Source organism: Ptychodera flava, chromosome 19 (assembly GCF_041260155.1).
Source record: "Ptychodera flava strain L36383 chromosome 19, AS_Pfla_20210202, whole genome shotgun sequence".
Taxonomy (NCBI): domain Eukaryota; kingdom Metazoa; phylum Hemichordata; class Enteropneusta; family Ptychoderidae; genus Ptychodera; species Ptychodera flava.
The window spans coordinates 17,652,531-17,666,429 of record NC_091946.1 but is presented as its reverse complement, the minus strand read 5'-3'; the positions used below and the strand labels follow the sequence as shown (position 1 = coordinate 17,666,429).

At 34.6% G+C, this 13,899-nt stretch overlaps 1 protein-coding gene across 17 annotated transcripts in view; it reads left to right on the top strand.

Annotated features, from left to right (window-relative positions):
• LOC139118760 (guanine nucleotide exchange factor DBS-like) overlaps positions 1-13,899 on the top strand; it is an 82,977-nt gene that overhangs the window by 28,236 nt on the left and 40,842 nt on the right. For 7 of the 17 annotated variants that reach the window (XM_070682207.1, XM_070682205.1, XM_070682200.1 and 4 more), the window contains exon 2: positions 10,828-10,914. In XM_070682207.1, coding sequence (XP_070538308.1) covers positions 10,839-10,914 — 76 coding nt within the window. In that variant the 5' untranslated portion in view covers positions 10,828-10,838. Of the gene's footprint in view, positions 1-1,754; positions 1,877-7,333; positions 7,462-7,871; positions 7,989-10,020; positions 10,167-10,617; positions 10,642-10,827; positions 10,915-13,899 lie in introns of those variants that run through there. The other 10 variants (XM_070682208.1, XM_070682206.1, XM_070682204.1 and 7 more) reach the window with 7 other exon arrangements.

The window sequence follows — 13,899 nt, the reverse complement described above, 5'->3', positions numbered from 1 at the left end:
TATAAACACCTGTCAATCTTTTAATTGTATATTTGTATCCAAAAATACATCAGAAAAACAGGCACATGTTATTTTCTTCCTGAATATAAACTTTATGTTAATTCAAATGGGAAGTTTGAATATCAGAAATACTGAACAGATGTCAAGGAAAAGACACCCAGCTGTAAAATTAAATATGTAATAAAACATCCGTAATTTTCTACTAATATTTACTGTTTTCTGGTGCTACATGTACGTGTCACTGGTGCTAAGCGTCAAAGTTCCTTTACTTGATCCGTTAAAAGCATATACCCACATAATGCTAGCTGAAAGCTGACTCAGAAATTATTTCTGTATATTCTTAGAGGTATCATATTACAATTTACGCATCGGTTTTACGTAGTTCAAACACAGGACAGTATGGTGTTTGTAACCAAGCAGAGTACAGCCAAACAGTGCCACCATATGCTGCATGTTTATTTGATATTTAATTGTTTTTTGGTTAATTTTCCAGAGAGATCTGAATACGTTACAGTGTGTGAAAATTGTTGTTTGATAACAGTGATACCTAGAGCATTCCAGGTCAGATGAACCGGTTCTTTGTGCCTTTCACAACAAGCAATTATGCCTCCGTAACAAAGATGTGTCACCTGCCGTACATTTGCAGTATGCTTTTCAATGTCTCCCTGAATTTGAGTGGGTCATTCCATTTGTATTGTAGGGAGGAACAAGGTCCAGCAAAATGTTCTTTTCAGATTGATCGGCAATGACTCCTATTCGGAAATTAAATCTGTCTATCGAAGTGGAGGAAATTGGTTGGAAATTGGTTCAGACTGCCATAATATGTTTCTATTGCACAAGTTGAAGAAAAGTTGTCACTACTTTCTGTAATTTTTTTGTGAATGATAGTACAGGTGCTAATTGTGTACTTGCATGCATTTTGAGAACAAAAGTAGCTTTTGATCATTTGAAAATTTGAAATATTGTCTCCTTTGACCTGAACGACACTGGGTGACAGACGGTCACAAAGGAAGCTTTCTGTTATATGGAAGGTCTTATTTTTGAAAATTTTCAAAGGAAAAAAATGGAAAGAAAATGAAAATAATGTTTATACAAGGTGGCACAGAGTATCATATCAACTGTCCATATTTGCAAGTTGGTCCAAACCTATTCTTGCCCAATTTTGGCAAGATCAATAAACCAACAGGGATGAAAGCATGCTATAACAGCAAGTGTGATATAGTGACGTTTGCCTTACACCCCCATTTACTAGTTGAGTGGTCCGACTTCACCACAGAAAATCTGATCAAGTCAAACTGTAGTGAAGCAGCAACCTGGCTCAGAAGCTGACACTTTTACTGTACATGGGGGATGAAATGATATACTGCCACATTGAAAATATTACAGGCACTTTCCTGCTACAAATACAGCTATTACAGAAATTTAATTGCAAGTTTAAAGTAGTAATTAGGGATGAAAATATTTTAAGTAATGTCAGATGCAAAGGTATGGAAAGTACACTCAATAACCTGTTTGATGAAGCTGCTTTGTGTGGATATTTAGCTATTTTGTGTCGATATTAATTATACAGTGCAGTAATTGGTTTTGCAGTGGATTTCATGGCAAAGGAAATTCCCCCTGCTGTGAATGCAGAAAGGGAGATTGAATGAAATGAGGAGTGTTGCATTGTACATTGCAAACAAGGCCACTTCAGAATGAGACACTTTGCAGCGGAGGAAGGTGGCAGGCTTCCACTGAGCATGCTCAGATGAGTCATATCAGGTCTAGCGTGACAAATTTCGTGACATATTTCTAGGGGAGTTTACGTTGAAATTTCCAACATCTGAGATGTCTGGTTTTGGACTTGTTTGATTCGGTCAGGATTTCCGCGATTAAGGTAGGTTGTTGGTGTTTTATTGATTGTTCTGAAGGTGGGAAAAAATCGACAGTTAGAATATCAAGTACATTCGGTCGTTAACAATTGATGTACCAGAAATTGATATCAATACAGACATCTATATATAGGGCAGTGGCAATACGTAGATCTCCATGCATTTGTGTTGGGGAGAGATTTAAAAGTATAGCATTGCTTTCATTTTGTATTATCTTCAAATGATCGCTTTCAAGATATTTTTTGATTTTATTTGTCATTCACATTATTTTTCCATTGCTTTTTTGTATTTCTCGTAAAAAAGAGAGGAAATTTGGTCAGAATGACAATTTGTCTAATTTTTGGTTTGTTGTTAAGTACCAGTAGCATTATTAGATATACCGGTATATGTTTGTTTATGTTTTAATGATTGGGGGGAAAGCAAGGAAGGTGATGCTAAGGTGATATTGTTTGGTCTAGATAAGTCTTTGTTTCAATGCTGTCAAACTGCATCATTTTTCACAGAAAATTTACATCTCTCTGACAAGTGACTTTGCTTTGTGGTGATTAATCTTAATTTTCCTAAGATTTCCATCATGGAACGCTTCTGTCCAGGGCTTTGTCATAATCTGGATGATTTCACCCGTTGGGACATCTACTTTTTTCTGTAAAAATTCAAGGTTCTGGGTAAAAATGCTGTGGAAAAGGTAAAAGTTGAGGCTCAAGAAGTAAATTGTAGGCTAGTTTTTGGAAATTCTAGTGTGCCTGGAGAGTGAATCACATAAATTACGTTTAGTTGACTGTACTCGCTATAAATGAGGCCAAAATGAAGTGTTAATGTGAATATCCAACCGAGTTGAATACGTTTGCTTGATCCAGACTTCTACACTGGTTTCTATGAAAATAACAGTCATCTAACATCATCGTCATTATTACCAGACATGCAGACATCCTTTTTGATGCAAATTTTTCACACAAATCAGACTATTTGATTATTTCGTTTTTTATCAGCAAAACAAGACTCTCTCTGTTCCCTTTGTATTGCATACATCCAAAAAATTAAATTTCCGTAGCCTTCAGGTTATTCGTAGCAAAATTTTTATTTTTTGTTGATGAGCTCACATCTCCTCACGGGCCACATGGTGCCAGACATAATCCTGTTTAGAATGCATTGAGTGTCTCTGCTAATTGAGCTGTGTCACTGTAAATCTGTTTGATGTTGTCGTCAGATAGAATGGCAAAAAAAAAAAAATGCAGTGTGTCAACCTGGGTCAAGTAATATTCTGAAAATAGCCATTTTTTTTAAAAAATTGTGTAAAAAGGTAATTTTATTGTTCTTTTTTATTTTCTTTGTTGGTGATCACAATGATTGAAAGACTATAGGTAGTCGTACTACTCTTTTAATGCACTGAAATGGAAACTCTAACTGCTCACCTACCAAAGCATTGTCGTGCGCATGCAGTTATTATAAATGGCCATTGAGCTACATCATGTACTTAACATAATTTATGCAATATTTAGTTGATATTATTTACACTTCATAAAGTTTTATGACAACATTGCAACAATGCAGGATAAATGCATGGAAATTATACAGGGGCCCTATTATTAATTATCAATTTTACAACTGTGCGATAACCAACAGAGGATGAAAATTATGAAAAAGTAACTCCATTAGCTGCACATGTAAAACTCTTCATGCATTTGCCATCATATTTTTGATGTTGCAAAATAAGTACTGTTTCTTCAGGTATTCTGTTCACAAAATAATGTCAAAATCCCAAGTTTTCAACTTGTCAGCACTCCTATATTGTGTATTGTTCAGTGTTATAATGACACTGAGAGTTTCATTCCAGACTAGAATTCAGTTGTCAATAGTAACATTTAATTTCATACACATTTACATTGTGCATGTTAAAGGTTAAGGTAGTTTGGGCTTCAAAAATGAAAGTCTTCAACTTTTGCTCAAACTTCTCTCTAGCAAACTTTCAACCACTCTCTTTTCAAATCAAGAATAACAATTTGGGGTCAGTGTGCAAATTTTGATACTAGAGAAACAAATTACCAAATATTATCGATATTTAAAATTCAAAAGGGCCACCAATGACCATTCCTGTGTTAGCTATGGAGGGAAAAACAAATTCCTGACTTTCACAAAATTAAGTTGGCAAAAACTTTATTTACTTCACGAGCTTCAAAATTAATTCCCACAATTGGAAGGCCAAAAGAATATTGTGAAAATGTAAGAGTCGGAATATCTGTTCCTTAGGTACATTCTAGCCTTTAATAGCAAGTAGCATTTCATCATATGCTAGGGAAAAGAAGAAATTGTATTTGTTTACCAGAGCAACCATGGAAAAAATATCAAAATTTATGGTGACTTTCCTTTCTACTTTTGTAATCTACTTGTAGAGTGAAACGTCCAGAAATATTGGGTGTTTCAACATGCTTAGGGGAGTATAGAATTAGAATTTGCCATTTGTGTACAACTCAAAAACAGTAAAAAAAAATCAAGTTACAGCTACTACCCCTTTAAATAGTGAATCTGAATTATGGCACTTTTACACACTTATAGTTTGTTGAAAGTTTTTAATTTGAATTTTGTATGTTTTTTCAGGTTTGTTTTCATGATTCTAAGACAAAAATTAATTGTATCTGCTGCCTTAGTTTGGTGGCCTCTCGTCATGATGGTCAGTCGTGTGAAGGACAAATGGGTTATTTATGAGTTTAGATAGAAATTTTATGTCTGTTAATAAATTACCCACTTTTGCTAATTTTTAATTGAAGTCTATATATTTATGATGAAAAGCTTGATAGATTAGAATGATCTGTATCTCTATCAGGGGATAAGGCAATATATCTGGCATTAAATCCCAGGTGTTTATGTTTTGTAGTGTTGTAGTGGCAGATGATTAACACTGAAATATTTACTGTTAAAAGAGTGTTGTATAAACTTGTGTTGTATAAACTTGTAAACAAAACAGTAAACAGCATAAAATGTATGTAATGATTAAAAGTTTGTAATTTGTTTCTCTTGGATTGTATCTGAGTCTGACAAATAATTCGAGCTGTAATATTTTATGAACTTTTAAAACTCATTTATAGTGTTTCATGACATATTGTTAGTTTCAGTCACTTCTACATAATGGTTGCCAAGAGACAGTCAGTGATACAGACATAGAATTCACACAGAGTGTTATCATTTGTGACTTTAAAAGTTAAGCTATCTTAGGAAATTCAAATATATTACCAGTATTACTTTTTAGCTTCGCTGTCAGTGACGGGTGCTTATCAAATAGACTGATTGTCCGTCATTGTCCGTCCGTTGTCGATCTGTCCATCGTCTGTCAACAATTGCCTTCTTCTCTGAACCGCCTGTCCGTTTGCTTTTAAATTTGATTTGCAGTTTACTTTGATGACCTCAGTTAGGTTACTTCAATCGTGGTGAAATTTGCATATTGCACATTTTTTTTTGCTGTTTTTGGTCGAAAAATCTTTCAAAATCTTCGTCTTCAAAGTATTGGTCAGACAGCTTTGATATTGGAGAAATACCGGTCCCTAGGGATGACCTATTTCAGATTTGTTCAAATTGTGCAATGATATGCAAATTTGTATTTTTTAAGGCAATTTTTGCCATTTTGAAAACGCTTGTTTGATAGCTTTGATATGTGGTATACAGTTTCATAGCGATGATCAATTTATGATATATTCAAATTATGATGAAACCTACAATTTCGTATTTTAGGGCAATTTTTGTCATTTTTGGTCAAAAACATTTTCCTCACAAACTACTCATCTGATAGCTTTGATATTTGGTGTACAGGTTCATAAGATTGTTCAAAATGGGTAATTTTTGTCATTTTTGATCAAAAAATTTGTTTCTCAAAAAGAAGCTGTCTGATAGCTTTGATATTTGGTATGCAGGTTCCTAGGGATTATCTTAATGTGATACTGGTATGTCAAAATAATGATGAAATCTGTAATTTTGTATTTTTGGGGCAATTTTTGCCATTTTTGGTCAAAATATTTGTTTCTCAAAAAACTGCTTGTCTGATAGCTTTGATATTTGGTAGACCTGTTCTTAGGGATGATCTTAATGTGACATGTTCAAATTATGATGAAATCTTATATTGTGTATTTTTGCGGCTATTTTTACCATTTTTGGTCAGGCCATCCTGAAATGAGATATAATCAAAGATTTCCACCTTCATCAACACGTGTCATGAATAGTTATTCTCTACCCATGCTACATAACACAGCGGAGCTCTATCAGTAGTTAGGTAGCTACAGGACATGTTTTGCTGATAGTGTTTTTAGCAGAAACAATTTAACTTTTACTTAAAGGAATATAAATGTAATTGACAGCAATATTTTTATTATTTTTGTCATAAAACAACGATATCTCCTGAAGCAAGTATTAGCCCTGCAAACTTACAAATTACTGTGTACAATAGGCAATGTTATGTTGAAATAATTTACTTTTCAGTAGTAATACTGGATACAGGCAGGGTTAAAAGGTTGAATAATAGGTGGTTTGACATGTTTTATGTGAGTACAGGAAATAGTATTTACAAATACAACAAAAATATTGGAAAATTAAATCATAAAAACTTTCAGATAATGGAGCTTTTAATGTTGATACTAGTAATATGGATGATATTAAAATAAATTCCTGTATTTAGCAAAATGAGTACTGGCCAGGTACAACTCGTAGATTTCCTCTGCTTTAAAAGCCCAGCTTATCTCATCATGGAGTCGCCAATTGCTTTGTAATATGGCACGCACAAAATTGGATTCAGTCAGTGACCCAGACGCAAATTCAGTGAAAACGAGGTTTGGAGGTTTTTCAAAAGACGCAGTCAAACCACTGATGGACAAAGGCTGGGAGCAAATATAAATTAAATGAATTCACGATAGAAAAACTCCAGCTATACAATCTGGTTGGATACTATGTCAAAATGTGAATCATCATACAGCATTCTGTTGCACACAAAATGTTGCACAGATTTTTTTTCCAATTTTTTTGGATGAAAACATTCAGAGGAAAAAAAATCATGGTTGCTATGGCAACTTAATTTAGAAAGGACTGCTTATTGTATGTTTCTTTTACAAGAGATTTCTTTGAAAGATCAGGTTTTCGTAAAACTCAAAAAATTTGGCGGACAGGATGTTTGGATTTGCTGGCTCTCAGCATACTGACTAACAAAAGTGTTTGAAAGGAAGGACGACGCAAAAAGGTGCAAGTGTTGACAATACTCTGGACACTTTGGTCAGACAATAATGTGTGTGGGAAATCTACACAAAAGGCTCTACCATTAACCAATCCCACAAGGGATTAACTGAGTGCAGCACCTAACTACCGGGGCTGTGACCGCAAGACGTAGGTCATGGCTATTGAACATATAAGTGTGGCCTTCGTTTAAATTATACCCGTATACCATTCCTTTTTTCTCCGTTCCCCCAATGTGATTCATTCACTTTTTCTCAGTGTCTCTCAGTCTCCTTTGAAAGGCAGTGCGTACAGACATCTTTTCCTTGAAGCTCAGGAACCATGTTGTTGAAGTCTGTGTGATATCCCTTATGCAAAATGTCCATAATACTTGTCCTGGCAGGTAATTAATTTGATTTGCATCCGAGAAATCGATAATGAATCAGTTATTTTCTCACCAAATGCAGAGCTAATGCTTTGTCAGCTGTTGACATCAAGCTCCGGTATTTGCCAAGGTTTGTTGCATGCCGTCCGTACCTGGGGTTTGTTTTTTGAAACTTTCATGGACTTTTGCAACCACTTAAAATCTTTGGAATTGAGAAATTGTTTGTTAACCCATGATTGTCAAAATTTACCAATCAAATTATGGTCTGTACTAGTACCGGGTATGCTGTACTAGGTTTGTGTGTTTTGCTTTCCATTTATGATGCTTTGCAAAATGTTGGGGCCTTTGTTTAATGACCATGTACGGATACGTCAGGGTTTCACCCCAAACACCCCTATGAGTGTCACCTTTTGTTACTGTACAGTGGGTTACAATCACTCACTAACTGTCAGGCTCCAAGTACCAGGACTAATACATATCGTCACAAATATGAGTTTCATCCGGTGAAATTACCACTATGTCAACATTTTATGTTCCACTCCCAGGTGAGAAATTAACTTTTTTAACCCAACTGTGCCTTCTCAGAAAACTTTCGTCACTGTCGTACACAGGAAGTTGAGGTAGTTTTCAGTGATACATAGGTAGCAGTACTTCATATGCAGTCTGGATAATCTTGTACTCCATTAAGGTATCACAGATATTCGAACTCTCAAACTTTTACAATTTTTTCCTGATCTATCACTGATTTCAAAATAGGTTGGGAGAGTTCAAGTCAAAAACATAAGCATAGCTACTGATGATTTAACTTCTCTTTAGTTTTTGAAAATCGAAAATTTTATTTTTCTCCACAGAGTTAACACAGGGATAGCGGCCATTTTGTCTTTCACTTTTGAGGTGCATACTACCTTACGCTATTATTATTTCCCAGTGATTCTGTCTTGTTTTCACATTCAGTGGCATGGTTTCCATGTTACGTTTGTGATATTATAGTGCTTTGGTATTTCCTTAATTTTTTAAACCAAAACTACGAACAGTTTAACTGTTTATACTGACAGTGATACTTGAATGTACCGTATTGTGTTGGGATATGTGTTTCATATTCATATTGTTGTTGGAGGTATGTGATACACAATTGTACAGTAGTTCCTGATTTTGTTTTAAGTTTTGAATAGGACATAACACGTTGGCATACTTATTCCTATCAATTTGTTTTGCAGTATAATCAAACCTGGCTGCTCACAGGCCATCAAAGTGTTATTTCAAGTCCAAAATCATCTATCGCTCAAACAATTACCTGAGTTTCTTTCAAAATGAGCACAAAGACAATTTCAACACACAAACACTTACATAGGACATGCAAGGCACATGTATAGTCAGTTAGTTTTCACAACCAAATTACACCTGTTAAAATGAGTATAATAAAAAGGAGCATATTAAATTACAAACCTGGTTAGTTATACCGGTATGGCAACAAAGCAAAAACTGGTAATCATTAAACATATCTTACTCACTTGGTGTATAACAGTGGTTGGGTGATTGGTATAGCACTGTAAAGTGTTGGAGGGAGAATTGAAGAGAGAAAATATGACAGAATTTTTATAATGCAGACATAAATAGCTTTTTCCATTGTAGCTTAATCATTGATTCATATCATGAAAAGTGTGTGTTCTGTACATGTATCTCTGTAGTATACCAATTCTTTATTCTGTAACATGTAGGGAGTGGTAAAAAAGATTATCTTCTTCTGTTGTGTATCTATAGACTTAAAATTACAGAAATAATTATTCTTTTTTCTTTAAAAATTGTTAAGTCTGGTTGTACTCTTTCACATTGAATCCATGGTTTGATAATTATATGAACCTGAGGGTTTGACATATACATGTATGAGTGATAGGGTGAAATATGAAAGTGTGATGACTGTATATCATATGTGAGGCTTTCATTTCACAGTTCATAATCAGTAAATTTATAGTAATTTATGTTATTGATATGCAGATGATGAATGAAGTTCCTCAAAATAACTTTCAAAACTTTTACTACCTAGGAGTGCACCCCCAAAGAGAAACTTTGAATATTTGCTCATACTTTGCTCAAAGAAACTGTGAACTTTTCTCCTTCACAACTAAGAAGCAAAATATGTGTTCACTGTTCTGGTACAATTTTTGTAATTCAAGAAGCAAAACTACTTCAAATTTGTGGATATTTGAAATTCAAAATGGCCACTAAGATTCTCAATGGCTAAAAATTTGGTTTCTGATTTTCACGAAAACAAGACACACTGGAAATTCCTGTTCACGCTGCAGATTTCAAATTTGATCCACATGAGCTGTGGACCGATTAACGAAGGATTATAAAAATTTCTAGTGGTGTAATTCTGTCACTGAATTATGGACTTCCCAAGATTTATTATTAACTTTCAGTCATATGGCTATAAGCTGCTATTGTTAATTTTAGCACAGGAAGTGATACTTGTCTTGGCTAAACAATAGCTATGATGTGGTGTTATGCAGTATCAATCAAGTAGGTGACCTCATTTCGGTCATGTCTCAGTCATATGACTTGAAATTATCTTGAAATACATGATACGTCTGTGAAAAGGACAGGAAGCCATACCCATTTCAGACAGTTCTCCCAATGGAAATATTCTGTCTTTAGACCGTCATCCAGCGTTTTCTCTGTAATTTCTGTATATCTGCCTCAGTTTATTGGTTTTGACACATCAGGTGATATTGTACCTCTATTGAATGCTATTGAATGTTATTTTGAGATTTTATGTCTTTCATCAGTACAAGAATCAACCCAACATTTTTTTCAGATTGTGTTTATTTCGCTATTTTGCTCACATATATCAGTATATCACATGCCCATGAATGCAATGTTGTTTTGATATATTGCTTTCCTTCCTCGGCCTCGAAATGGACACATTTTCATAGATCTAGATTTTAATCATAGAAGCATTAGTTTTTGAAAAAAATTTATAATCCCGTAACACTGCATATTATTCCATTTTAATCGCCATTCATGGGATGTTAAATCTTTAATCCTTTCACAGCAGTACATGGATGACAAAGCAGGTATTGTTATTATGACAGTTGAAGTACAATTGACTCGCCCACAATAGCAGTAACCATAATTTACCAGGCTGCGTTGACAAGTCAAATAGCTACTGTATTTTGAATGTTTTTTAACAGTAGACCGGTATGCTCTTGGCCACCAAATAATACAGTTACTGGTTCTTAAAAGTTTGTCTTGTGAAACGATTGATTTCAAAGTTTTGGATGGATTACGCATACAAACAATTTACGTTTTAGACAAATTGGTGTCTTTCAATGTTAGCAATGACCTTGGCCTGACCACTAACCTGGTGTTATTTGTATCTTGCAGATGGGTTGATAATGGCAAAGAATGAAGAGGAGATTAGGGTACTAGATGTTGCTGAACTACTGCAGGCCAAAGTGGCCTATGTGGCAGGTGAGTCTTGGTCAAATTACTGTGACATATCACCAGTTCATCTCCATGTCTCTATAGTGAAGTTCAAGTTGACTATAGTGGACAGGAGGAATAGATCAAAGCATGGTGGTGAAGGGCTTTAGAAAGGTCTTATTTGTATTCGTGTTTCTGCCGGATATACTCAGAATTGACTTTGATGAACCTTTTGATTTGACACATTTGAAATTTTTACTTCCTTATGCTGTGTCATGTTGTCGCGACGTGTTGTCGTTTCATAGAGATCTTGTGAAAACTTGGCATTTGTTTTCCTTACCTTTAAAACAGTGGTGTATGATTATTACATGCCTCGTATATCGAACGTCGCGCGCTCCATAGGATTCAATGGTAACTCGCCGATGACGTCGCGGGCCGCATAGTCATCACTGGACTGAAAGTGAAACGAACTATTTTCAACTTGAAAACTTTTTCGACGTAAAAGTCTTGAAATTTCATGTTTTGCACAGAAAATCCGGTTTTTGGAAAATTTTCGCATAAAAATATTGATAAACCGCATAACAGTAGTTTAAATATATCAATGCGCCATTCGATGATGAAAATCGTTCTATTTTTAACCGTTTTTCGTCTTAAATGAAAATAAAGCATTTGACTATAATTTGCCAATAAACGTAAATATTTTTGGTGCAAACTGAGTAAGAGAGGCATGTAATAAAAACATTATAGCCCAAACAAGGGACTATGTACCCTCGGGGCAGGAGACCATTTGCCCTCCTTACGTCGGGCAAATGGTCACCTACCCTCGGGCACATAGTCCCATGTTTGGGCTATAATAGTGGTGTATAATGTCGTAAAAAATCAAATCAGATACAAAATGTCAACTCACAACTAGTAACAATATTGGAAATGTAAATAAAGACATTTTTGTATAAAGTTGTAAAGTACCCAGCTTTTTCGGTCCTGAAAAATTACGTTGACATTTCATGCAGCACTTCTCAAATGATTAGGTTTGTATGGCCTTCTTTGATGAGGTTCTTGGAGAGGGGAAATAAAAGTGTTAAAAGTCAATAAAAGTTATCAATAAATATAGGATTGAGTTTTATATTTTACAGGTAGGTCAGCAAACTTATTCTAAAATAGGTTAGGAGAGTTAATGAATAAGCACAGTAACTGATCTCACTTCTCCATGCAATATTGCCATATGTACTGTACATATTCAGACGTGAACACTCACATACATGTTCCTTGTATTATGTATAATATGAACTTTTTGAGTTTCAAAGGAAAGTACATGTAAGTATGACATTAAGAGTATCATAACACTAAAACTGCCTTAAGTTTATAAGTTACCAGGCTTGGATGGAGATCAAGAGATTTTACCACTTGTGAATACAAAATGTATGAGCACCCTATCCCTTTGCATGTGTTAATCTTGTGCAAATAACGGCATTAAATCCCAGATGGCAAATACTAAAAATTTTTTGCGTCAGCGATCTCTTTATAGAGTTTGATCAGCTGTACTTATAATGCATACCGGTAATGTGGTTGTTTTTTCCAGCCATGTCTATAAGTTCTCAGCTGGGAGTTGTGTAGGACTGAATTACGAATGAATTTAAACTTTCTTGAACCTTGAATTAAACTGGATATTTTCCCAGTCGTATTTGTCCATTATTTCTAATGGAAAAAGTAAAAAGGTTAATTTCAGTGACAAATGAAAGGAGTGATGTAAAGATTTTATGATATCCTCAATAGTTAACATTATTAATTTGCAAGATTTTTTAAATAACATGTATGCAGATGCATTTATGAGATTCACATTCACTCAAACTGATACTGTACTTAAATTTCCAGGTGTAGTTTTGTGCAACCAATTTGAAATGGAAAAAAACATTCGGAATTTTCCATTTCAAAGCAATTCATGAGTATCTACATGAAGGATACCCGCGCCTGCCACAAGATGTTTAAGAATGCAAATACCATAATACCGAGACATGTACGGTACACAGTCATATAAACACCGTTATATTTTTCCTGTTTTATATTTGTCATTCTTTTCTCGTGTTTTTGTTCCTTTTAGCTTAAATTCTCAAAAAATTCCACAACTTCTAAATATTCTTCTAATATGTCCATTGTCAAAGAGGTAATCAAATTATGATAGCAAAAATCTTGGCCAAGGAAAACAGAAAGAAAAAGAAAGAAAAAATGCCTGTCTTTGTACGACTTTGCATATAACTATTTTGCTGTCAGATATGAAATCTCTGATCCTCTTGCTGATTTCTTACTATATTTATATTTTGATTGATGGGTGAAACCATCATGTGCAGCTGATTTCAATACAATTACGACCCTTCGTGACCCCTCACCTTTGAACTTTTCAGACAAGGAATCTATCACCTTATGTGTGTTCTTGAGTCAACATGATTCATGTCTTGCAATTATGATAAATCAATTCACTATTATTTTGTCTTGGTGAAAATAAAGCATTGTATCACATTAATGATTAGTTAGACTTTGAAATAGGGGAACGGGCAGGTGCTTGGAGTCCCCCTAGGGAATTCTGATCTAGTTTTCAAATAATTTGTATGTCAAGGATGGTAATTCTTTATACTGTCATGTGATTTTGCTTGCGTAGCGGGATCATTAAATCTATGGAGGGGAATTAGAGTGAGGATATGTAAATATTTTTCCAAGACTGTACATGTTTTAGAGTTTAAAGAACATGTGTACTTTCACTTTCAGTCATTTGAATAATTTCTTTGCAATGGTGGCAAGACCATAAAAAATATTTTAACAATATTACTTTTCAGACTGAGTGTCTGTTTTTGTCTTCCTCTACCTAAATCTATCTATGAATTGCTACTAAACTGGTATTTGGTCAGTACTAGTTAAGTGAACTGATCTGATCGAACACTGATGCAGTGCAGTAAAAATATAATATTGTCTTTCAGCCATATTCTTTATGTGTTGTACACTGTCATTTTATCCAAATCATCCTAGCTGGTAGGTGTCTGA